This window comes from Epinephelus fuscoguttatus, linkage group LG17 (assembly GCF_011397635.1).
Source record: "Epinephelus fuscoguttatus linkage group LG17, E.fuscoguttatus.final_Chr_v1".
Lineage (NCBI taxonomy): Eukaryota > Metazoa > Chordata > Actinopteri > Perciformes > Serranidae > Epinephelus > Epinephelus fuscoguttatus.
The window spans coordinates 20,460,882-20,487,554 of NC_064768.1; the positions used below are offsets into that span (position 1 = coordinate 20,460,882).

Consider the following 26,673-nt stretch of genomic DNA (forward strand, 5'->3'; position numbering starts at 1 on the left):
GCTCTGCAGTATATATTTTAATATCTACAAGTGCAGACCATGGTGCTCCATGGTTGTAAAATGCTACTCAGTAGTCACAGTCTTGAGCAGTGCATAAACATATGCCTCACCTGCAGATACTAAAGTGCCTCTTCTGCTCACACTGTCGCCCAGGAGAGTGTGGTGTGGATGGGTGGGGGGATGCATGTGTCAGATTAATGACTTCTTTTTTTTCCTGTGAGAAGAAGAGAACCGTAGGAACTGAAACGCCAAAGCGAGTCTTAATGACAGTGGCTTAAAAAGAATGGTGTGACAATTTATACTTGATGTTTTTTTGTTTTATCATTTTTATCCATCCCATGTGGAACTAGCCATGATACATTAAGCACAATCGATCTGTTGCCAACCCCTAAAATGATTTACAGGCAAAGTACGAGTATCTGTGATGGTTTTCATTTCAACTTTGACATTTACTTTGGGCGAGTAAAGAAATGCCTCAATGCTGAACCATGTATTAACTTGGTATCGAACTATAATATCAATCACATATACATTGTGATGACCTTATATTTAAACAATGTTTGGGGCATTGCCAGTACAAGCAAGTAAAGGCCAAGTAGTGTCTGATTTTAGAGACAAATGGTGAGCATTTTTGAAAGTTTGGTAATTTAGATGATTTTAGAGCTCAGAGTGCTTAATCGAATTCTGAAATGTTTTAATAAGTGATGCTTTAAATACTTTTTACCTTCTCAGTCAAGCATTTTTGTACATGAAACATGAAAATATATTTCTTTCTTTACAGTAAACATATGATTAAACAATATATTTAATGAAGGCAAGTCAGCTCTTACAGTTTAACACATTTTAATGTCTACAGCTTTAGACACTTTGCCTTGAATACATAATAACATTTTACTGTTTCTTCTGCCCTCAGATATAAGAAGTGTGACAGGATTGAGAGAGCAAGGAATGCGCGCATCGTCAGGCCATTGAAACGTATGTGTCTAATAAGACGATGAACAACCAAGCAACCAACCATGCAAATGTTTTGTGAATTTACAGCATTAATCATGGGGCTCCTTTTTCTTAGTCCAGGCGAGGCGGCCGTCGGGCTCTGTGTCAGGCAGTGATGATGCAAACTGGGGGTTTGAAGATGCAGACGAGGGATCGTCTACAATGGTGCCTGGAGTCAGGAAGCAGTCTTTGCGTAACATTACGCCGCGTTCCTACAGCAGCCTGCTGAAGTCTGAATCTGAGGAAGAAGAGGAGGAGGAAGAAGAAAAGGGGGATAAATTGGAAGTTAAGCCAACTGCTAGCAACCAAGGTAACTAAAGCTTTGTCTTTGTAACTCTAACATTGGTGTGTCTCTGCTTGTCACTGTATTGCTTTTGCAGATAGTTGTTTGAAGAGCTCTGGCGTTAACTTCAGAGCTTTGTTTGATATCAGAAATTGTCATCACTTCTATATTCATGACAGATAACAGTTGCAAAGATTAGTTGTTCAGACAGTAGCAGCTCCGTTTTAATAAGACAAAGTGCTGTATTACAAACACTGCAGTTGTCCGTGATATCTTTGTAAGTATGTGGGGGGTTACACATTAACTGTCATGCACCTTTCCAAACCTTTCTAACTACACACAGAGACTCTTATTGATTTTGATTGGACAGCTTACTATTTCCTCTGTCCTGTTTGTGTGGTGTGAGCTGATGATGACCTGTAGCAGGTTTGAGAAAGGCAAATTAGGTCTCCCTCATATAGCAAAGCCATTTCCAATGCAAACATGTTCCTGGCTCCAGCCTCAGCAAGCGCCCCATGTACAAAGGCCATGTCTTTTCCACAGCAGCTGTGGGTTCAATTCCAACCCTGTCCTTTTGCTGCATAGCATCCCCTCTCTCTCCCACCATAATACTATAACCTATAATCCAATACAGACAAAAATGGTCCCCAAAAAGATCAAAAAAAAAAAGAAGAAAAAAAAAAAAAGATGAAATGACATGTTACATCAAAATGGTCAAAGGTTAGCTTCACTGTGACATCATAATATTCTGCAAAAAACACTTTTCTTATTATTATTCCACGTCATATCTCAGGAACAGAAGGGGAAACATTTGGTTAAATACTGAATTAGTGACTCTAATCTTGGGTTCACTCTTCTGTGCTGCTGGGGGCAAGATGTGTGCATTGGAAAATATTTTATAAGCACAGTAATAATGAATCTATCACAACCCAAGGACGACTATTAATCACTCAACAAAAAAGTTTTAGAATTTACTGTAATTTGAGGGAACAGTGTCTTTACACAACAAAGACAGAATTGCTTTTGAAACCCTACAGTAGAATCAAAATTGCTTCTTACTTCTATTTATCTTTTGTAGATCTCGCTTCTCAAGATGGCGCATCACTGCCAGATGACCCTCAAACTGAGGCAGTGAAGTCTCGACGACCGTTATCCAGAGGAGCTGGGAGCAGATCCAGAGCTTACAAAGTAAAAACATACAGCACATGTCCCCCCTTGCCTCCGGTGTTCCACCTGATCAAACCTGGGTCAAGCTGTATTTTATGGAATATGTTATTTGCTTCTATTGGTCTGTTTTAAATTAATAATACAAACAAAAATCACTGTTAAAATCATTTATTTACTGAATAAATTTGCCAGTTCAAATTAAGTGATCAACGGACAGTCTAAATAATCAATATTTAGACAATAAACACAAATATGTCCAAGTTACACTTTGCCCAGGTCTGAATCTTACTTTTAGTTTTATCTATTTTGAATTTAATAATCTGTTTTGGAATGAGTGAGTCTAATATTTCAAATGCAGCCCTGCTAATCTCCTTGTTTCTGAGCTTAAATTTCTCCTTCACATTAAACACCTTGCATGTGCTTAACCTCATGTTTTTTAAATTATGGATGTGTTAAGCTGTGCTCAGGCTGCACGGTTAATCAGATATTTATCGCGGCCGTGAATCCCACAATGAAATGATAATGATCGACTGCGATAATGATGTTTAAAATGCGTGCTCTGCTTGTAGAAAACTCCGCTGCACACGAAATCAAGCTCTTCCTTAACTAACAGCCAGCCTCCACTTTTGAAGAACTGTCATGCCGTTACCCGTGCACCCTGCAGAGAGAGCCTGTCATAAGCTTTGCCAAATGCTGTGCCTGCAGACAGGCAAAACAAAAATTGTCCGTTCATCAACCTTTATCATCCGTTGTTTGAGTGCATGAGACGTGTTTAACCTGTTAAACCACCTGAAAAAAACACCACAATCTGCAGCATGATGGATGTATAAAGGCCAGCAAGATAAACGCCGCTAACATAACCACACTGAATCCCTGTCCTTGTTCAGCGTCTACTCAGACTTAACAGTGCAGCACAGCAGGTCACAGTGCTGTAGGTATCTATCCATCCAGCTCTAAAAGACAGACTAAAATAACCAACGCAATCACATTTCATTTGGCCAAAAATATACGTCCAATCAACCGTGTCATCATTTGGTTGCATTCCGTAGTGGAATTTTTGAATTAGCAGATATTGTAGTTACAGATTTGTTAATTAGCGAGAATGTCACACAACATAAAGTAAATGAAAAGCAGTGCTCTAAATTTCATTTTAAGAGAAGTCCAATAATGCAGCACCATATTTTAAAAACGACAATAGTTTAAGCTTGTTGGTAATAAGTTTATTTATAATAATGTTGGTCATCAGTATAACTTGTCAGTAAAATCCAACATTGTTTTCATACATCACTAATTTTAATGTTAAAAGGGCTGTCATACCTGATCATAATTTGATCTAAGATTAAGCATAAATCTTGGCTGTGCTGCCTGACTCTTTGCTTCTGCTTGTTCTAGCTGGCATATGCAATTGACTTCTTCAAATCATGCGGCGAACTACTGAATTACGAACACTTTGCTCGTTCTCTGTCGAGGCTCTTTGCTCTGCCTTGAAAGCCTCTTTGCTCTGCCTTGTTTGTTAGTGCCAATGCACATGATTTGCGTTTTTTAAATCTGCACTGCTTGAATCCTCTGCCATTCCTCATAAGAAATTCCCCTGTATTTATGTATAGGCACTGCTTCCAAGTGTTGGATTTATCTCCATCTGTGTTTATTGGCCGCAATTTGCTAATGCTGGTTTTGTCAAGTTACGACATACACATGCATTCACGCCCAAAATTTATTTTAAAATGCACAGTTTACAGTGGGAGTGTGCTCATCATTGATGATTGACACCATCTTCCTCCACCTTCAGAATCGCACCAGCAACAAAGGAAGCCACCATACTTTGAATATGAGAATAAAGACAAAGCAAGTACACAAAATTAACAACATGTGGTCTGTATAAGTGCTGTTGTAAACAACGTGACATGCAGCTTTTCCTGGTTTTACCTAATTTTTGTTAGCTGTAGTTTTGTCTATAATATGGATGGGAAATTGTGCACAGGCTTTTTATTTTACGAATTTAACTGCATTAATTAATAAAGCACCTTAGGGTCTCCTGCTTGCAGGAATATGAGACAAATGAAGACGGAGTGTTGTGCATGTTAGTGTCATGTCTCCAGCAGTGGAGAGCAGCCTCTCTGCTACGCTGTTAGTTTTGGGGAAAGCCAAGACGTAGTGCAAGTGACACAGTCCTCTGGCTGTGGACTGAGGTAACATTTCACATACCGGCGGCAACTCTGGTAAATTATCCTGATAAAAATGAGAAATATTAACACTTTAAAATGTTTTTATACTTTAAAACATTTTGCTGTTGTAGCTGATGGGAAACCTGCAGGCGAGTCTTCCAGCGCTGCCGTTTCATTTGCACTCACCATAGTGTGACCACCATGCACGCCAGTCCGCTTGTGCTAACCTCAACACATGTTGCTAACGGAATACAGCTAAAAGTTTTCGGGTGGAACTTGCGCTTGTAAACTTTGGTTCTCTATTACGTGCGTCCGTCTACATAATGTGTTTTCTGCGTACAGCTGCTTCGACATAAATATATGAACCGTTACAGCCCCACTAAACATGGTTATTAGTGTGTGTTAGTGTTGTATAGTACTAGTAATTCAATTTCTAAAGAAGTATTTGTTTTTGTGATTAGTTGGCTGTTTTTGAACTTGGTACATGCATACTTTACTAATGTGTACATATACCCTTAGCCACACCTTTGTGTGTGTTTGCACTGCTACTGAATGCATTTGATAACTCTTCTTTGCCTTTTCTTACTACTTAATTCCTGGCTAACATTCTCAGAGTCATAGCACTCCTCTCTTTTCCTGTCACTTTGGCTGCTGCCGGTCGCCGCCTCTGCATGTCACTAGTATACGTGTCACTTTGGAACCTGTCGTGCTGGTTGGCTTAGGCAGTCCCCTCCTCCACAGGAACAGGAGAACACCGCGGAGACGGAGCCCCAAGAAAGTTTACCAGAAACCAGCCCATCCAGAAGCCCAATGCCGAAGCAGCAGCAGCTACAAATACACTTACACCGTCTGCCTGATTCTCTCCTGCAGTCTGCTGTGTTTTTGCCAAAGCAGTGTCTGGATCAGTCTATTGCAGAGTCACATCCAATATTGTCCCAGCTTGTAACACAGCCTGCTCATTCACATTTATCACATGCCACACCACAGTCTCCTCCAGAGCTGTCCCAACTTGTAACGCATCCCGCTTCCCCACCTTCACCACATCCACCACATCCCATATCAGACTCTAAACCAAAAACTATGATGTTATGTTTGCACCGTTTGCCCCAGACTGTGGTGCAGTCAGCCTTGCATTTGCACAAACCTGTATCATCATCATCATTTCAACAGCAGTCCCAGTCCACACTGCACTCAGCTCTGTCAGAGGTTTCGTCAAAGTTGTGTTTTCAGGCACATCCAGAGTCTGAGGTGCAGAACCCAGAAGTTTTGACAGAGACACACAGAGATAACAAAGATAAAACTGTGCCAGTGCTCCCTCAGACTGTCAATCCACGCACAGAGTTACAGGAGGACACGCAAGAGGAGCAGAAGGACAGACAAGGGGACCGGCCTGAAGAGAAGGAGGAGGACGCTTCTGTAGAAGGGACGGTGCAGCAAAACTGTCCAACAACTGACACACACTATGTCCTTCGTTCCCAGAATCCTGCAGAGTGTGCATCAGTGAACACCCTCACTGGGTTAAGTAATGGATTTCCCCAAAAGGGCGTGTTGCAGGACAAGTACAAGATTCGTGTGGACTTCAAGGTGAGTTTATGCTCTTGTGTCAGGTGGCATGTACATGTTTCATATAAATCCTGCTTTTAGAAATAAACAAGACTTGAGCAAATTGTGTGTTTATTGTTGTGACACATGAATGACCTTATGCATCATCGCTGATAACTTTTCTTTTGCTTTCTTTTTCTTGCCTTGTGTCCACCAGGAGGACTGCGCTGTCCAGAACGTATGGCTAATGGGCGGCCTCAGCGTCCTCTCGTCTGTCCCTACCACACCACAACCTGTCTGTCTCCTCTGTGCAAGTAAAGGACGATATGAGGTAATGCTTCACCAGAGCCTAAGTAGTGTTACTGATAACAACAAGGTTTGAAGACATATTGCTCTTCTTTACGTTACGCTTCATATCTCCAAGCCCTTCTCTGCAACATTTTGTATTTCAGTGCTCTGCAGTGCCAATAATAACACCTGTGTTTCCCACCTCCATCAGATGATATTCTGCCAGATCTGCTGTGAGCCTTTCCACAGTTTCTGTCTGTCGTCAGAGGAGCGCCCCCAGAAGGACAACAAGGAGAACTGGTGTTGCAGGCGCTGCAAATTCTGCCACGTTTGTGGCCGTCGTAGCAAGAACACAAAGGTATGAAACCCAGCATCACTTAACCATTTTTTAAAAACACTTGTCAGATGCCCATATGTTCATTGAAACATGATTTCATTGCTATGATTATTTCTCCTGTTCATACTGGACAAATAAATACCCTTTGATAATTACAAAGATCATATTGTCTTGTAAGATCATTCGTTTATTTGCCTATTTGTGAATTTGAAAGGGTGATGACATGCTGATGCAGTGTTTGCCAGATATGTATTTGATTAATTAAAATCATAAATAATGTACCCTTCTGTGTTTTTTCTCTCCAGCCGGTGTTGCAGTGCAGGAGATGCCAAACCTCATACCACCCTTCCTGCCTGGGACCAACCTACCCTAAGCCTCTGAACTGCAACATGCCCTGGGTAATTTCTTTGAAACAGGAGTGTCCTTGTCATGTTTTGAGGATATTAAAATACCATCCAATTTTGAAAATGCTTATTTTGGGGGCTACAAACAATCTACCTAAAGTGATATATATTACACAAAATTGTAAAATTGTCAGAGAACCCATCACAGTGTACATCATGGACAATTTATGTGCTTTGTTTACAGTGTGAACCATCTTAGGGCCTCATGCTTGCTGTTTTGTGACATCATTGTGTATGTGTAGGTGTGCATGACATGCATTCGGTGTAAAAGCTGTGGCGTGACTCCGGGAAAGACTTGGGATTTGGCCTGGAACCACGAGAAGGACCTCTGTCCTGACTGCACTGCTCTCCACAAAAAAGGTAACACTCAGTCCAAACAGCATTTTCTGAAGGCTTTGTTGCCATTTTGTGAATGCTCAGTAAATACATTGTATGATGTCTGGAAACCTCACAGACTTATTCAGCACATCAGGTCTAATGTTGCCTAGAAGGATGACCTGGACTTGTATGCACAGTATGTGTTTAAAGTTAAATGTGAGGCTCTAGAAATGGACGATGTAACTGAAATTTGATCTTAATCTACATTAGGTAATTTCTGCACCGTCTGCCACAAGTGCTACGACGACAACAATCCACACACACAGATGATTCGGTGTTCAAAGTGCAGCCACTGGATTCATTACACGTGTGAAGGACTTTCGGGTGAGTAACATTGTTTATTATCTCCGCCAGCTGTAAGCATGGAGGGGAGCATGCTTTAAATTAATAAATGATGATACTTAGACTATTTATACACGTGGAACATGCACACATAGTATTGTGTAGTATATAACAATATTGCAGATCTAATCTTAATCACCATTATATCCTCTAATATGTATCTGTCTGTTACAGATGAGCTGTGTGGGATGCTGTCAAGCCAAACAGAAAAATTGTCTTTCACCTGCTCACCCTGCAACGAGCAGCAAACTGAACACAGCAGCTTGAGGGCGGAGCTGCAGAGCAGGCTGATAGTCGGGTTGAAGGAGGTGCTCATTGACCTCCTCTCCAATGATGCTACACAGCACCTCCTTACCTGTAAAGCGGTAAGAGGACTTTGACAAATGTCCTAATGCAGCATATTTGAATAACGGCATTAAAAAAATAAAAATAAAAAATGTTGGTTTTGTGTTTCAGTGTCAGCAAACAAACAACACACAGTTCGTCAGGGAACAGCAACCAGTATGTGATCTACAAGCCATGGAGAGGAAGTTTAAAGGCTGCGGATACACCTCGATAGTGAGTATAATCCCTCCTGATAATCTGGAAACCAGCACATCTCTATCTGTTTTAAACTCTGTGTTTGTAAGTCAGTAATAGTGTTGTAATTCACAACTAACTTTTAGCACATTCAGCTGAGAGAAATCAATAGATAGGGTACTGAAATCAGTTCTGCTGTTTATTTTTGTGACACCAGCTCTTGTGAGATGCTCGTGATTGAAACCCTGACCTACTTTTTCCCTTCTTGCTCCCTCAGAAAGCTTTCCATGCAGATGTCATCCGTGTGATGAGGAAGTGGTTGAAGCAGGAGGAAGATGAGCTTCTCCCTGAGGATCAGAGACCGACCAGTCAGGCTAGGGCACACTATGTCAAAGTAAGCTCCCCTGCCAGATCTCCTACAGGTTACTTACCAAAAAAAATGAGCATAAAAAGACTGTTTCAGTCAATTTTTAACTTTGATCTCACTCAAATTTTGTTTTTCTCGCAGGTGATCGAGGAGGTTTTCAGCTGGTTTCCTACAAGCCATCTAAAAGAGTGGAACTCGTTCTTTGAGGAATTACCAAGGTAATAACCAAGTACATTAAACTTAATTATTCACTCAATATATAATATATTTGTTATTCAAATTCATAGCCAAAGCCAGTGTGAAATGAAAACTAAAAAATATACACAGTCGGTAAAGATCTACTAGAATAAAGAAATGTGTAAACAGACCAACATTGTAATTAAATATATGAAAGAAAATAGGTAAGTTTGACTTAGAAACATTAACTTAATGATAAAAACATTTCACTTAAAATTTTTTAATACAAAGAAATTTAAAACTGTATAAACTTTTTTATTGAAATGTATTTATTTGAGCTCGATGACATTTAGGTGATTGCTTAATCCAATAACTTACAGAGAATAAAAGTGTTGCTCCCCTCTGTTCTCCTCCTCTCTGTAGTGGCATGCTCCCTGAAGCGGTCCTTCCACCATCTAAGGAGCACAGCTATGCACAGTGGCTGGAGAGGACATACCAGCCCAGAGAGCACAGGGGCCCACAGGCAGGGAAACCTGACCCTGTGCTGAACTCAGTCACTACACAGCAGTCCAGCGTATCGCACAGCCACCCTCTGTGTTCACAAGGTATGGAAACAACTGTAGCCTGTTCTGTGTCATGTATGCTGAGGAATGTGATCTTCATCTGAACGTTTGGACATCCAACTACTGTTTTGTAGTTCATAGAGGAATAATTTGTAAAAGGGAAGGATCAAATCTTTACCGAGTTCACATTTGCAAATGTAGAAAAAGTCCAATGGCCAGTAGTCAATATATTAAAATCCGTAAGTGAGGCAAAACAAGCATTTAATTGAATGCCTGTTGAGCAAAGAGAACATTAATTTGGAGAAGTTTCACATTTTAACCGCCCTGCCTGTAACTTTTTCCATGTATTTTGTAGCCTGTACATACCTGTTGTTAAGGACTAATGTGTGGCATTAAGTAGAATACATAATAAACAAAAAAAATAAGGTTATTACAAGCTTAACATAAATAAATATCCTTTATACCAGGGATGGTTAAGGGTCTCTAAACACTGGTGTTCAGTGTTTCCCCTATAATTTAACAGAACCCCCACCAGGCCAAAAAAAACATTTTTTTATGCCTAAAATAACACCAAATATCAATAGCAGTGTTTCTCCTATGTTCATGAACTGCAGCAGCACACCGTTGTGAGTCTATGAACAAAGCAATGGGGTATGATTAGTTCATGTCTATTACAACAGCAGAGCAGTTGAATGTCTCCAATCTAAACTGTAGCTAAAGTCAGCTGAACAAGTGAAGGCAACATCTGTAGACTGGCAGTTACAAACAGATTCGGGAGCGAACAACATGCTGATGGATTCTGTGTTTTTAGCTGAGCTAGATCAGAGAATATTCAGATAAAACAGAAAAGAGATGCTGTTTTCTCTCATTGTTATAGGAAGTTACAGGAGTAACAAGTGAACCAGCTGCAAAAATGACATAAAACAAGTGCTGCGCTGTGGATCTAATTAATTGTGATGTGAAGAGTAGCTCATGTGGATTGTGGACTGATAAATATTTGAAAAAGAAACTGATAAATATTTAAAGAAATTTTAAAGTGTTAAATTTCAGAAAGAAATTTGGTGTGGCAGGTGGTAGAAGGCGTGTTTAAGAGGACACACCTCCCCCGGACCATCTGCCAGGCCATAGCGCTGAACCTAGAGGAAACACTGCTGTTGTGTTATAAAAATAAACTTGTCAATCTAAAAATACCATTTGCCTCTTTACTTTTTTGCATTTGTTGGAGTAATAACATCAGTTGTCATATCAAACAGATAAGTATTCATTATCACAGCCCTGAAATGCCACATCGGTGCATTTCTACTTATTTTTGCTTGCTCAGGTTTAAAATATATGTTTATATTCGCCTCTTTCTTCTTCACAGGTGTAAAGAGTGATCATGAAACTACCAGAACTGAAGATATGAGGCAGTGTGCCCTGTGCCAGCATTATGGAGACTGTGCTCCAAGAGTGAGTTTTGCTGTCCTACAATGTTTCTACTGCAACTAATAAATATTTTTATCATTGATGAAACTGCAGATTATTCTCTGGATTAATCTACCACACATTTTATATATAACAAAAAAGGTCTATCTTTATTCCCTACAGCTCAAGGTGAATTCATTTCTGACCAACAGTCCAAAACCCAAATATATTTATCAGTTTTATTACAATATGAGATGAGGAAGAGCAGCCAGTGTTTATTTTTGTTAAGTTCCTTAATAATGGTTAATCAGGTATCAGAGTGGTAGCAGATTAAAGATGATTGTATTGTCCTCCTGACAGGATGCAGGACGACTGTTGTACCTGGGACAGAACGAGTGGGCCCACGTTAACTGCTGCCTTTGGTCTGCTGAGGTGTACGAGGAGAAGAGTGCTCTTCTGCAAGTGCACAGTGCCGTCTCAAGAGGGCGCCACCTGGTAAGATATTAGCAGGAAATAAATATTTTTAGTTGTGAGATTTTTATTAGTCACACTAGCTTTAAGAGATGTAGGATAGGCAAAAAATGCATAACTCTGTGATAGACCTGTGTAAAAAAAAAAAAAAAAAAAAAAAGATATAAAATTAATTAACATTTATTCATTTTTAAGAATCTTCATTCATCTTCTAACCGCTTCATCCTCTTGAGGGTCGTGGGGGGGCTGAAGCCTATCCCAGTTGACATCGGGCGAGAGGCAGGGTACACCCTGGACAGGTCGCCAGACTATCGCAGGGCTGACACATAGAGACAAACGACCATTCACGCTCACATTCACACCTACAGACAATTTAGAGTTACCAATTAACCTAGTCCCCAATCTGCATGTCTTTGGACTGTGGGAGGAAGCCGGAGTGCCCGGAGAGAACCCACGCTGAACATGCAACATGCAACGGAGAACATGCAAACTCCGCACAGAAGGGCTCCCACGCCCGGGATCGAACCGGCAACCCTCTTGCTGTGAGGCGACAGTGCTAACCACCACACCACTGTGCTGCCCCCATTTTTAAGAATCATAAAAAATTCCCCTTCTTACAGCAGATAATCATCTATGTCTAATGTCATCCCGCCACACAGTCAGTATAAAGATGAACATGATTCTCCTTTACTCTGCAGCGTTGTGATCGTTGTGGCCAGTCCGGAGCCACTGTGGGTTGCTGTCTCTCCACTTGCCAGAGTAATTTCCACTTCATGTGTGCCCGTGCTCAGAATTGTGTGTTTCAGCTGGACAGGAAGATGTACTGCTTCAAACACAGGGATCTTGTCAGTGCAAAGGTACACACACAGTCTTGCCTCAAGCTTACAGTCGCCAATGCACAACTCAACAATTGCTGATTTATTTCTACATTATATTGATTTATGGTTTACCGTACTCTTCCAGGTGGTGTCTGGGAAAGGGTTTGAAGTGACTCGGCGAGTGTATGTGGACTTTGAGGGGATCAATCTCAAGAGAAAGTTCCTCACAGGCCTAGAGCCAGAATCCATAAACATGACCATAGGTAAGAAAAAAAAATGTTACAACTTTTATTTTTATAGTGCTTTTCTAAACCAGAGTTACAAAGTTCTTCACAGTTCAATGTCATACAATATGAGAAAACAAAGAAGTAAGAGAACCCCCATTTACAGAATATACATACATACATACGTATACATATACACACACAAGATAGCAGTTCCAGTCAGACTGACACAGTTCCTGTGTCTGCTGAGTAAAATTGTGTGATCAACTGCAGCAGTCAAGTCCAGCAAAATGAGAACAGTGTGAGTCTGCATTCATCAAAATGTCATTGGTTACCCTAAGTAGGGCAGTGTCTGTACTGTGGTTCTTTCTAAAGCCAGATGGGAATTTGTCAAATATGTTGTTTTCTTCCCAACAATTTCTGAAATCAGTGGTAATTTTGATATGAGACAGTAATTACTGGGCAGTGTGGGATCTAAGCCAAGTTTCTTAAGGAGAGGCTGGATACAGGCCTGTTTAAAATAGTCCAGGAGCAGGCCAGACAAAAAAGATTCATCAGCAATTTTAATAAGCCATGGGGCAATGACTCCAAAAACCTCTTTGTGGCACAAACAGTAACTGGGGCAGGGTTCACAAGATTGTTGATGGTGTTACAGAGAGATCTTGCGTTATGCTTTTTCGAGGCAACTAGATTGTAATCCATCCAGGGCCTTGGCTTGGAGGTACGGCATGACCAAGCTTCAAAGGGCTATTTGGTTCTCTAATATCTGTCTGTTGTTGGTGTGAGCCTCTTACATCCTGTACAGGGTGTGTGTCTCCATAAAGGGATGTAATATAATACTGTAATATATCAGACGGATATCCTGAAGTGTGCGCATCACCTTTCCTTTCTCATTTTTCCAGGCTCTCTGCAGATTCAGAAACTTGGTGTGTTGACAGAGCTGTCGTCAAGTGGGAGAATGCTGTTTCCTGTCGGCTATCAGTAAGTGCTCATTGGCATTATACAAGTGGTGGTAGGGTTGGGTACCAAACGCAGAACTTTGAAGGGTAACAACCGAGTTACACCTGTACTGTCAAGTACCAATTCAAGGTAAAATGCAGCTTGGCCAAGTTTCGGTACCTGGTTGGGTCATCTAAACCACAAAGGTCACTTATTGACACTTAATTACCGTTAGGTGACTATCTCACACTAAACAATGTTTCACCCTCATAATCCTATTGGCTTTGATAAAGTTTGAGAGAAGAGAGAGGACAAATGATAAAGAAAACTTTTATTGTATACCACTTTTTTAAAATGTTTACACTTGAAGACAAGGATTACACAATAGAATCAAATAAGCAGCAATAAAGGAGAAAACATAGCATCAGAAACAATACAATCGAAGAACAAGAAACACTTAAGATCATAAAATAATAGTGAAACTCTAAAATATATAGTTAAATGTAGTAAGGCAGTAAAGTCGTAGAGTTTTATTGGGCATCAGCCTCACTTTCATGCTTGTATAGTCGAGAAAATACGACTTAAAGTGTAAAGAAACACTTCAGGTCGCAGTTAGACCTGTGAGAAGCAGCTGAGTCACAAGCTTGCACGGAGCCGTTGAAGACAGCTGCATAGATCAATATGAGAATGTATATGTTGCATGATGTGCGAGTCAAAAACGGGTCTGACACGCTGCAGTCTCGACACGAGAGAAAGTGAGACGACATCACCCCTGCAGCTTGTTCAAGTCACAGTGATTGTTGTTAACAGTGACAGGCTGTGACAGGCTGGAGGTTGTAGGGACAGGTTTGGGAGAGAAGAGGGAGGTTGGGAGGGGTTTTATTTTCTGTGGGGTCTAAAACTGAAAAACTGAAATCACATGTTTGTTTTCACTGCGAGAGGAAAGTACCATAAAAAGCTACACTGAATTTGCAGTAGGGTCTGCACCGGTTCAAATGTGAATGGTACCTGACTCTAGCCGATAGACTTACTGATCTGAGTCACTCACTTGGTGACTGGGGAACTTTTGTACTGACTATAGCATTGTCAATGTTCTCGAAATGACTCTTCTTCCCATTCTTCTCCAGATGTTCTCGGTTGTACTGGAGCACTGTGGACCCCCGCAGACGCTGCAAGTACACCTGTAAGGTGACAGAAGCGAGCACGCCTCTCCCTGGTGAGGAACAAGATCTGAGATGGGACCAAGAAGAAAATCACACCATAGTCCACAGCCCAAACCAACACAGAGGTCAGCAGGAACTTCTAATTTTTTGACTGACTGTTGTTCCCTTTAGATGTACTCAACAGCCAAACAAATACAACCCTCCTCTCAATCGAACACCAGATGTTTTTTGGTAGACACACAGATGTACATCTAGCGAACTGTGAGAAGATATTCACTGAATTAGACATCAAGTGTATTGGGTTAGAGTCGCCAACTGCACCTTTAGTATTTTCGGTCATATATTTGTAACCACTTGCATTGCAGTTGGACTATTTGTTTGACACCTTTTTTTCTTTGGCAGAAATGGTGTCTCCAGATCCTTTAAGCTCCTCATCCAGCCCAATAAAATCCACTACCCCGTCACCCAACTCTAAACAGCACAACACATCTGGATCCAAAAGTCCTGGTCACACACAGGTCAGGAGACCAGCAGGAGGATCGTCTCGACCTCTTCCATCTCCAGGTAACTACTTTAAGATGAAATGTTGTAAAATGTTTATATATTCTTTGACTTTTTACCTTTGCAAAGGCATTTTGAGTGTCAAATGTTCCTAGCACCTGTGTTGGCTCATCTTCAGTCTTTGTTATTTGATGCTCTCAGGGGCTGCACCTCCCAAATCACATCACATCCTGACTTTGAGGGACCTGGAGGACACCCGTCGGCCTCGCAGGCTGTCATCAAGAAGCCGCTGCAGTTCCTCTCCAACAGACAGCGACCCATCTGTACCAATGACCCTCCGTTCTGGTGGCACCATCAACTCCAGATGTGCCCTGTTCAGCTCCCCTCCGAGGTCATCAAACTTGGGAGCAGCATCGCCTCCTCTGTCCCGTCAAAACTCAGCATCACCCATCTGGAGCTCCCCACCCCGATCCAACTCCAGCATCTCTGCAGGGCTGTCGCCTCGGCAAGGAGCCATCACTCACTCCCCCAGAGGGGGGCAAAACTTTAAAATTACCACTCCTGTGTCTGCAGAGGTTCCCCAAGACTTCCTGGCGTCATCCGAGGCAGAAGATGCAGCAGTGGCCACAACTAATGGGATCTCGCTAGCCCCTGATAACCTGGAAGAAGAGGTTGCCCACCTGATGGCCCAGGAGCTGCCCTACACTGTGTTTGACACGGACACAGAGGTAGCAGTGGCCTCCATGCTAAATGCAAAGCTTGAGTTTGACGAGGCTCTGCTCACGGAGAACGTGGCCCTCCACTGTGGAGCACAAGGTGGGAGAGGAGAGGTGGAAGGGGTGGTGCAAGATGTGGAAATGCAAGAAGACAATCGGGACACTGAAGTTGAAGACTCAAGCCATTACTTGAAATTTTCACGCACGGTTGTGTGTGACACAAGCAGCGTGGACGCCTCAGGTCAGGTCACCTCAACACAGTCGATCTCACAGTTAGATGGAGCGGACGGAGGGTCAGACAGTGATGAAAGCGAGGCGGTAGATGATGAAGCCCAGGACACAGAAGGAGAAGATGAAGAGAGTAAGATTCACACCAACCATAATACACCTACTAAACAGCTGACAGTCGCTCTAAAGAGGCTGGAGTCAATCTACACTGTGTCGACAGCTGAGCCTGAATTTAAAGAAAATCCTTCCCCATCTGACGTTCTTGGAGCAAGTTATGCAAGTGATGATATGTCAGTTCAGGAGGAAGAGGTCCCGATGAGCTCTGAAACACCGACATCTCAAGATGAGGTGCACTTGGATTCAACTACAGGTCATTTTGTTTCTGGTGAAGATGGGGCCATAGTTTGCCCAAATAACAATGAAGTTGGCATTAATGATGAGAATAGCTCATCGGCCGACTCCATTGAAGGATTTAAGGATGATTTGAATGACCCTGACTACTCCCCAGACTGTACACCAGGTCCAGAGCGTAAAACCAAAAAATCTCCCACAGGACAGATGAAAGCCCTCGTTATGAAAGCAAAGCGTCCAGCACCAAACCTCAAACGTTTGTCCCCAAAACCGTGTCTTCCACAGCAGCGCAGACTCAAATTGTTGTTGCCCCCACGATCTGCACAGATTGTAAATAATGCGTCAGCCTCCCCTGCCGCTGCTGTTGGTGCAGTTCCACGTGCAGTCACCTCTCCCATTGTGATCAATGGTTTAAACATACCTGTTCAGGCTGGTGCATCACGGGCCGGACCCATTGCTATCCGCTTGGACAGCTCAAGGCAGTCAGGAAGTCAGCAAGTTTTGATTCCGAATCAAGCGGAAGCCACTGGCTCACTGCCGCCCTTGGCTCCCGCCCCTCAGGTCCTTCTGGTCAACAGACAAGGTCAGATTCTGATCAAAGACCCGAGATCAAACACTTATCAGTCGCTCAGTACAAACTCGCCCACCTACAATAGAATAAGCCAGATTGCCAGGATTCTCCACAGCGGTAATGCCTTGCAGCGCTCAGTCCCACGTGTCATAATAAAGCCTCATTCCAGCCTCAATGCCACAAACGTCTCTCCTGCCAGTAACCATATTACAACAACCGAGAGAAAAATCATTGTCAGAATGGTGCCTGTGAAAACCACCGGGACTCCAGCTCCCGCAGCTCCTGTCAGTGTGCAGAGTGTTCCTGAAGCCAGTTTCTCTAACATCGAGGGGAACACAGCGCAGGCTATTATTGACAGAGCTATGGCTACACACCGTGAGGAGCCACAGACAAAACCCATCATCCTCCGTAAAGCTAGCCGACCAAAGGCCAGACATCGAAGACCGGCCCGGCTTCAGGATGCAGATGTCTCAGATGAGTCACCAGCTACACCTTTAGAGTCCCCCAGCAGTTCCCTCAATGAACCAGACTTCAACCTGCAGCCAACCCCTGCGTCATCACGCCACCAGGTGAGAGTGAAGAGAGTGTCATCGGTGTCTGAACGGCCGTCCAGGAAGAAATCCAAGATGGACTTCTTGAGGGATCCCTCGAGTGAGCTGGATGAAGTTAATGAAGCCAGGTATTCAGACATTTGATTCTTCCCTAATTGTCTTGACTGCAGCGTACAAGAGTGTGAGATTATAATAAACTACTACATTAAAGGTTGATTACATGAGCTGCAATGCAAGTGAGATAAACTTTTCGGGCTGCACCTAGTGGTTATTTTCATTATTTGTTTGGTTGTTACATGGTGAACTACACATGCTCATGTGATATTTAACTGAATCAGTGTATTAAGTCACCAGAATGCTTCTTGTTTTCTCCAAATAGGCCGAGTGGTGTGAGAATGAAAGCTCCAACAATGAAGGATATCCTTGATATGGACCAGGAGAGTAAGATGTCTGAGCCTGAGCCACCGAGGATTACAGCTCCACCACCTCCCCCAGCACCCTCCAGGTTAGTTCATTTTAAAAGTGCTCTTATTATGAGCCTTAATACTCTGCTGTAAAGTAACAAAGAGACAAATGGTTAATGACAGAATACATGAATTTCAAGGTCAGTGTTTACCCACCTCCATATTTGAGGGATAGAAAAGCAAAACAAGTTTTTTAAAAGGAGAAAACCTAGGATAAATTATTAAAATGTGTTATTTATTTTTTCTTAAAAGGTGTCGTAGTTCTCACATTTGTTGTTTGTACTTTTATTTATCCGTTTGTCCTTTCTGCTCAGGCACCCTCGGGTTGAGAGTCCGCCCACACATGCACAAACCAACAGTCAAATTCAGGGTAATACACACACGTGGGTCAGCGCTCGCCATGGAGACATCACCGAATGGGGCCCATATTCAGGTTCTTAACTTAATATTATGTGTTTATATATTTGGATGTCTGTTACAGCAATTTTATGTGATTAATGAGGAAACAGTCGTGGAATATTTCTTCTGTCTTAATCCATTATTCAGTGATTTTTAATTCTTGAAAAAAGATAATTCTTTTCAGGAAATGTTTTGTACGTTACACTTAATTGCAATTACGACTCATTTAAATCCACTCAGGTTTTAGCTCAGAAGAAGATGCACCAGCACCCAAACACAGAAAGAGGACATACATGAACCAGCCCCACCTCCGCTTTGAAATCACCAGCGACGATGGCTTCAGTGTTAAGGCGAACAGCATAGAGGGTAAGAGCTGCTTGGTAACTGTGTATGTTATTAAAGGAGCTATATGTAAGAAATCTAAAGCAAATAGTCGTAAAATCCTCCTAATATGTCACAGAGAATAAGGAATAATGTCCATATAACATACTGATCTCACCGACAACAATAGTATAGCCAGAATATTCGCATTTTTTAAAAAAAAATTACGGTCCGCAAATCATGTTTATGCTTTGAATTTGTGTTTTGGCTTGTTGCGCCACCCACCACCGTCTACCAGTCACGCAGTCAGTAGAGTCTCAGCATCAGTTACAGTTATGACTGAGCTACAGCAGCACGGCAAGCAGCATTAGCAGCGTCCCGGTACATAGCGTTAGCAGTCTCCTCAGCTGTATCCCGGCAGCAGCGTTAGCAGCAGAGAAGCCGGACTTGCTCGAACGGTCAGCTGGAAAACCGCAAGATCAGGGACGCGGCGACGCGGCCCTGCCACGGCAGCCGCCCGTGGGCAAACAAATCAGTCTCCACTGATGTCCAGCAACCTCGAATCTGTAGGGGAGGGGGGGCGGACAGGACTCGCGGCAGTATTTTGAATTTGAGTGCAGTAACCGTTTTGGCCACATTCTTACATACGGCGCCTTTAACATTCTACTTGTTTGACAAGTGGGTTATTTTTAGTCACAAATTATACATTTGTTTGAGTTTAGTTTTAGTCTGATATAAAAATACTAGTTCAGGAATAATCTTCTAATCATGTTGTGCATTGAGAAAATTGTCAGCATGTGCAGCCCTGCAGAGCTCTCACTCCTTCCTTATCTCTCTGCTCCTTCAGTTGCCTGGCGTGCGGTGATTGATGGCGTCCTCGAAGCTCGAGCAGGCTTCCACCTGAAGCAGCTGCCTCTGGGCGGGATGAGCGGGCCGCGGGTGCTCGGCGTCGTCCACGATGCTGTCATATTCCTGCTGGAGCAACTGGAGGGTGCCGCAAACTGCCAACGCCACCGCTTCCGCTTCCATCGCTGCGAGGACATCGAGGAAGAGCTTCCCCTCAATCCGAGCGGCTGTGCTCGCACTGAAGTCTACACGCGGTACAGACAGTTACTTTTGGTCATAACTGGTTTTGTTTCTAAGCACTGTTAAAAGGGTTTATTTAAGTGTTATTGGTTTCTTTGTGTGTTTTTCTTGTCTGTTATTTAAATACATCTCAGATTAATGGTATTTTCTTTCTTTGTCTGTTTCCTAATTAGGAAAGCGACCTTTGATATGTTTAACTTCTTGGCATCACAGCACAGAACTCTCCCTGACATCACAGGGCCCTTTGATGAAGAGGAGGATGAATTCCCACTGAAATCTTCCAGGTTAGGGGATAAAATTTGTGCCACTGCCCTGGTCCTAAACCACACTGAATATGAATTTAAAGTTATTAAAAGATGGTGATTTAGCAGATGCCATATCCATGTTGACACCTTTTCTGTGACTCACTCTCAGACGAGCCACCAGCAGTGAGCTTCCCATGGCAATGAGATTCAGACACCTGGAAAAAATCTCCAAAGAAGCAGTAGGAGTTTACAGGTAAGAGCAACAAAAAACACCAAGGAAGGCATGAGTTTTCTTTTTTATTAATGCTCAGTGTATTTAACTGCTCTGTAATCCTCTCAGATCTGACATTCATGGTCGCGGCCTCTTCTGCAAAAGGAACATCGAGGCCGGCGAGATGGTGATTGAATACGCTGGCACTGTCATTCGCGCTGTCCTGACAGATAAGCGGGAAAAATATTACGATAGCAAGGTAACTAAACATAACACACACTATTGTACTGAGGAATCATCATAATGACAATGAGAGCTTCTGCCTCAGTGTTTTTCATGTTCATTCCTGATGAATGCATTTAATGTGAAGCAGGCTTTTGACAAATTGACTACAGCATTTTATTTTCCGCATCTTTTCTCTAGCAAAACTTGGCTAATGCACATGATATATTTCCAGGTAACGTTAGGTACTGCATTGTTCTCTGTTATTATTCAGCCATTATAAAGCCATAATACACGTACATTCTTTACATGCATTATGAATCTCAGCTAGTGATCACTGATTAAGGTTAAATGTACTTAACCGTGACGTTGACGTTACCTTCTTGTGTCGGGTCTGCTCGGCAAACTCAGCGCATACAGTGATGTTTTCTACTTAGATGATGTAGCATTGAGGAAGTGCTATTGTGGTATGCTAACTCCGTTTTGCAATACACACTGACCTGTTTTCGTTTTAACTTGTAATGATCCCACGCTCTACACTTTCTGTTGTTTTCTTTGGCGTGTCTCCTTTTTTTGGTCTTGCACTTTTCTTGTCCCTCTTCCTCCATTGTTTTGCAAACTGCGCCATATCCACTTTGTAGCCGTGTAGGCTAGCAACAGCAAAAGTATCTTATGCGCTTGTGCAACAGAAACAACCATCAGTGCAAAACACTGTGTTAATAATTGAACTGGATTTAACGAAGCTCAAGGCTTTTTAGAATTTGAATTATTGGAGTTACTTGAGGAATCGTTTCAGCCCTAGATTGAACCGAAAGGAAGCTGAATGGTGTTTGGCTTTCCATGGAGCTCAACGCCCATCTGCCAGCGAAAGTCTCGGCAGGGCAGCATGGAGGGAAGCCACAAGTGTTCATCTGCACACACTGTGATGACACATAGCTGGTTGAATAGTTTTCCTTTATTTTCATTGTCTTCCGTCTTGATCAGCAGGTGAAGTGGTGGTTCACTTTTACATTGTGGCCTGAAGCCTGTAGTTCAGCTTTACCCTCTATCATTATCTTTTTATTTTCACTGTTTTTACTGCTGAGTCAGTCCTACATCCAGATTTATCCTTAAAATGCATCTTGTTGGGGTTAGAGCTGCAGGAGGGAGGCTGTATTTTCAAATTCTGCTGGGTTTTTTCCCCCAGATTTAAGTCTCTGATGCGCTGTCAATGTGAAAACAATGACTAACTCTGTTCTGTAATCTCCCTCCACCAGGGCATCGGTTGCTACATGTTCCGCATCGACGACTTCGACGTGGTGGACGCGACGATGCAAGGCAACGCAGCTCGTTTCATAAACCACTCGTGCGAGCCGAACTGCTACTCTCGTGTCATCAACGTGGACGGCCGCAAGCACATCGTCATCTTTGCCCTGAGGAAGATCTACCGGGGAGAAGAGCTGACCTACGACTACAAGTTCCCCATCGAGGATGAGAACAGCAAGCTGCGCTGCAACTGCGGGATGAGGCGCTGCCGCCGCTTCCTGAACTAGTACAACACACACGCACACACCACGTACCAATAGCCATCATGTTTAATGCACTTGAAGTCAGGAGGATTTTAATGAACTGATGAAGGCGACTGTTGTCATGTAGCCATAGGAGTGAGGTCGCAGATGCACACCTGTATCTACTGAAAGTCTTCGTGTTGAAGCTTAATTTTTATGATGGAGGACAGCATGTGTTCGTTTCTGTCCTCTGAACTGCTGTCAACAGTCACAAACCAGATTAGAGCCATATGTCAAAGCTTGGGGTGAATACTATTTATGTGATGTCAGACTGCTGGATTGTTGATCTGTGAGGAAGTGCGGTTTAATTAAGGAAACTGTGCATTTTGGGGGGGATCTGTGTACTGTTTCACCATCTCATACAACACATTTTTTCAGTCTTACATGATTAAATTCCTCAGTAGCCTCTGCTGGAACTGGGGCCAGACCACAGCCGGAAGGCAATTATTACCAGCTACAAACGGTGCAAACTAAAATAACCTGATTGCAGCTATTACAGTGTAAAGGGGGCATCTATTATTGTGCTGGTGACACAGTGTTTTTTGTAAATACAAGGTCACAGAGAAGGATGAGGAGAATTTATTCAGCACCTTACTTTGACACAGCCTTCTCTGGTTGCACTGGTGTCGCAGCAGACAGGACAGATTTTACTTTAGAGCAAAATAAACACAGTGGACTCCTCGTGTACATTGTAGTGCAGCTACCTTTTAACTCTGGATTCTACGAGTCGTGTGAGCTGGGACTCCCAATATTTTAGGTGCTGGTGACATTTACCACAAAAGGTAGTTTTAATATAGTCGCCCAAACCTTTCCACCCCCCTCATTCAGTAAGTTTCCTGTTTTTATCTGTGACGGCAGAGATGCTGTGATCGAATTGCTTTTATCCCACCATACAGTCTGTTCTTTATTTGTTCATTTTGCTGTCTGTGTATTTTAAGGTTAATGAGGGAATTTCCTTGGTGCAGGGTTCATATATCGACTGAATATAGTGATCTTGCTCTGCACAGTCCCTTGTAAGTCTTTTTGTATTTTTGTATATTTGAACAATAAATGTTTATTCAACAAGCTGATGGAAATAAATGTTTGAGCTTTTAACTTTCTGTTTGTAAGTGAAGGCTGACTAATAGAACTGAAGCTGAGTAATAAGTTAATCTGAGTTAACCTTATTTCTGTTTTTGTTGCGGCTGTTTTGCACCCTGTTCCTCCTGTTTCTTTCTCTTTTACAGGTGTTCTACCTCAAAGGTGTTGTTATGAAGCATGGTTTAAATGTAACTACACATTGAAAAATAGCCTCCTAATTTCCTCATTGTTGAGTTATTATTACTTCCTAATGGTATGAAAACAAAACTTCAATGCTATTAAACACTGATTTGATATGCCTGCCATTATTTAAGGAACTGGTGGCCACCCTTTTTCGGCTCGTTTTTCCCGTGTGCATTCACACCCAGCTAACAGATGTACATAGGGTACTAGAGCATAAGATAAAGGCTGAATGCTGTGGAAGTACGTTTTTTTTTTTAGGATTAATAATTGACACGCAAAGCTTTGTTACTTTATTGGCTCACTATGGATGGATCTTTGCCTGTATATAGATGTACAAAGAATTTCTAAACCTGTTAAATATTTTTTTACCTACATTTTTTTTGTATTTATGTTCAATAAACATTTGAGATGTTCAAAATTTGCCTTGTATTTGCCAATGTTTTCACCAATGAATAAATATTAAAAAAAAGTGAAATTACAATATACCTTGTGATTCTTGAAGTTACCGGCCAGACACATTTAAAAGTATGTTTTGTTTTGTTTTTTAAAGTACTCAGCTATCATTAAAATTTTGTTTGACATGGTTTTCCTACATAAAAAGTAAATAAGTGCACTCTAGTTTTGAAGCCTTGCTGCCGTTGCCATCTTGATTTTTGTTTGGGTGGATCTGACTCATAGATTGTGGTGACACCTCACAGACAGCCTGTCACTCAAAGTGTCCACGCCTTTAATTATGTGTGACTTTATGTCTCAATAAAATGCATTTTTTGTACCAGGGCGTAAACACATTTATATCTGCTGTAAAGTTGAGCATTTTAACATGGGGTGTCTACGGGGATTGACTCACTCTTGGAGTCAGCCCCAAGTGGCCGTTAGAGGAACTGCAGTTTGTGGCACTTAAGTATTGGCTTCATTTTCAGGCCTTGGATTTTGCTGCTTGAGTGCGCATCAAGATGGCTAATGTTTCTGTCCTGTCCTCATCTCCCTCTGTTAAGTTGTTTAATTTATAGTAGGACTAACGAAAATGTATGCCATTTGTTATATTGTTTGTTGGCTTGTAGGCTAACTGGCAGTGGCTGACACAGTATTGCAGTTTCACAGGTTGTGAAACATCTGCTGCACTGGGGGGTTTGGTAGATAGTGGAAGGAAGCTCCAGGGTCCTGTTTACAACCAAAAACTGCACACTCTACCATGTTAGTTGTCAAAGTTTTAACTATGCCACTGCTAACTCTGCTCTCTGTACTGACAGGTCTACTATGTACTTGAGGTTTCAGGTTTCTTTGCTGTTGTGTCAAAGTCTGTTCAGCCATCAGTATGTGTTTCCTGTATTAGACAGTGACTGGCTTTCATATTGGTGACGTACTTAATTTGGCTTGCCTGGTGTTCATTTGAATCTCAGTTTTTACGGAAGTGCACAGATGAATGTGTAAACAGTTCTCCGGTGACAAATTTTTCACAAATGCAAGTCGGTAAAAGTTTAGACACAGAAAAACATTTTTGAGTGGAGGGGGACTTAAAGTGAGCATATATAAACGTTCATGGTATACATTTTTATTGTGTGTAAAATGTGTGATAGTGTGTTTCAGTCCTTTTTCCTGCAGTAATGATCTTGTGATCCCTGTTTGGGAAACCACAAATATATACAGTACTCTTTCCATTACGTTGCTCTTTCTTCAGTGTTAGTGCTGCAGTGTTGGAACAGTTTTATCAGATTTTGATAAGGAGTTGAGACCAGCAACACCTGCAAACTGTGAACCACTATCATGCATATGGACAATCAACTCAACTCAACTTTATTTATATAGCACCTTTCATACAAACATGCAGCCCAAGGTGCTTCAGATGGCATAACAGGAATGACGCAGGCACAAGGCAATAAAATATTAAAAAAGCAAACCAGCCAAAACAGAACAAACTAACAAAAAAGATGATTAAAACTCCATAGAATAAAAACAGCCTGGAATGAATGAATAAAATAATATCAAATCTCTGATGTATGGAGGGGCAAGGTCATTTAGGGCTTTATAAACAAGTAAAACAACTCAACTCAAAATCAGTTCTAAAAGATACAGTGATCAATTTTCTTTGTTTTAGTCAGCACTCTGGCTGCAGTATTCTGGACTAGCTGTAGTTTTCTTAGTGACTTTCTGGGTAGTCCAGTGAAAAGGGAATTGCAGTAGTCTAAATGGCTGGTTGAGTGGGTATTTCGGCATCTCTCTGGGTTGAAAAAGGTCTGACCTTTGCAAAGTTCCAAAAATGAAAAAAAGGATGTTTTGATGACCCTGTTAAAATGAGAATTGAAATTTAAATCACTCCTAAATTAGTAATATTAGTTTTAATGTGCTTGCTAAAGCCACAAATATTCAGTGCAGTTTTACTCTTGCTGCTTTTTGTGTGATTAAAAGAATCTCATTTTTTTTTCTTTGTTTAGCTTTAAAAAGTTTTTACCCATCCATTCATTAATGTCAGTGAGACAGGCAATGAGAGCATCAGTGCATTAGGGGCATTTGGTGCGACAGAGACATAAGTGTGTGTCATCAGCATAAGAATGGTAACCAATGTGGTGATGGCTAATGATGTTTCCAAGTGGAAGCATATATAATGGAAACACAATTGGTCCATGAATGCTTCCTTGAGGAACACCACATTTAATGCCATAAGTCTCTGATAGATAAGCACCCAGGCTGACAAAAAACTGTCTATCAGTTAAATACGACTTAAACCATGCTAAAACAGTGTCAGAGAGAAAAACCAGTCCTGTTTTATGAAGCCGAGACCTGGAGAACAACAAATAACACAGCCTGCAAAGTGCAAAGCCTCATTAACAGGTGCCTGAGAAGAATCTTGAAAATCCATTGGCCAGACAAGATCACCAACGAAGATCTTTGGATGAAGACACAGCAAATACCAACTAAAGATAAAACTGGATGAAAACCAGTGTGAAACATCATCAGACAGGCTCTGACATGGAACCCTCAGGGGAAGAGAAAGAGAGGTCGGCCAAGAAACACCTGGCAAAGGGATCTGCCGGACGACACCAAGAAGATGGGATACACCTGGTCACAGATAGAAAAGAAAGCCAGCAATCGGGTACTCTGGGATCCCTTGTCGACGGCCTATACCCTAAAAGGGGTGTACGGCATAAGTAAGTAAGTAAGAGTGTGTGAACCAAGGCCATTAGGGTGGATACCCTCAGGGCAGAAAAAAAGCTGGACATTTCCAGAAGAGATTAAAATTGTCGATAAAAGCGACGTTGCAAGCTCCTTAAGTTCTGATTGCTGATTACATAACAAGTGCACTGTTCAGTTAGAGGTTCCCATTCAGTTGCCTGAGAGTTTTATCTGTTAGTTTGACATCATTCAAGGTCTTGTTGTTGCCTTCAGCCATATGGCTCTTTCCCAGAGTAGAGTTTTGTGTTATACTTTTGTGACCTTGAGAAATTTGTGTACGTA

The 26,673-nt window shown here is 41.9% G+C and overlaps 1 protein-coding gene across 2 annotated transcripts in view; it reads left to right on the forward strand.

Moving 5' to 3' along the window:
* The window catches only part of kmt2ba (lysine (K)-specific methyltransferase 2Ba), a 38,742-nt gene extending 15,081 nt beyond the window's left edge, over positions 1-23,661 (forward strand). Inside the window, exons 7-36 of one of the 2 annotated variants that reach the window (XM_049601774.1) lie at positions 914-975; positions 1,070-1,303; positions 2,355-2,464; positions 5,350-6,192; positions 6,368-6,481; positions 6,650-6,796; positions 7,081-7,173; positions 7,422-7,539; positions 7,768-7,881; positions 8,074-8,264; positions 8,356-8,457; positions 8,696-8,812; positions 8,927-9,003; positions 9,386-9,567; positions 10,889-10,974; positions 11,290-11,424; positions 12,099-12,257; positions 12,364-12,481; positions 13,345-13,423; positions 14,509-14,669; positions 14,947-15,108; positions 15,247-17,590; positions 17,842-17,967; positions 18,241-18,359; positions 18,566-18,691; positions 19,494-19,746; positions 19,906-20,016; positions 20,147-20,230; positions 20,318-20,447; positions 21,667-23,661. In XM_049601774.1, coding sequence (XP_049457731.1) covers positions 914-975; positions 1,070-1,303; positions 2,355-2,464; positions 5,350-6,192; positions 6,368-6,481; positions 6,650-6,796; positions 7,081-7,173; positions 7,422-7,539; positions 7,768-7,881; positions 8,074-8,264; positions 8,356-8,457; positions 8,696-8,812; positions 8,927-9,003; positions 9,386-9,567; positions 10,889-10,974; positions 11,290-11,424; positions 12,099-12,257; positions 12,364-12,481; positions 13,345-13,423; positions 14,509-14,669; positions 14,947-15,108; positions 15,247-17,590; positions 17,842-17,967; positions 18,241-18,359; positions 18,566-18,691; positions 19,494-19,746; positions 19,906-20,016; positions 20,147-20,230; positions 20,318-20,447; positions 21,667-21,942 — 6,973 coding nt within the window. In that variant the 3' untranslated portion in view covers positions 21,943-23,661. The remainder of the gene's footprint in view (positions 1-913; positions 976-1,069; positions 1,304-2,354; positions 2,465-5,349; positions 6,193-6,367; positions 6,482-6,649; positions 6,797-7,080; positions 7,174-7,421; positions 7,540-7,767; positions 7,882-8,073; positions 8,265-8,355; positions 8,458-8,695; positions 8,813-8,926; positions 9,004-9,385; positions 9,568-10,888; positions 10,975-11,289; positions 11,425-12,098; positions 12,258-12,363; positions 12,482-13,344; positions 13,424-14,508; positions 14,670-14,946; positions 15,109-15,246; positions 17,591-17,841; positions 17,968-18,240; positions 18,360-18,565; positions 18,692-19,493; positions 19,747-19,905; positions 20,017-20,146; positions 20,231-20,317; positions 20,448-21,666) is intronic. The other variant, XM_049601775.1, reaches the window with a different exon arrangement.
* The last annotated feature ends 3,012 nt before the right edge of the window (positions 23,662-26,673 follow it).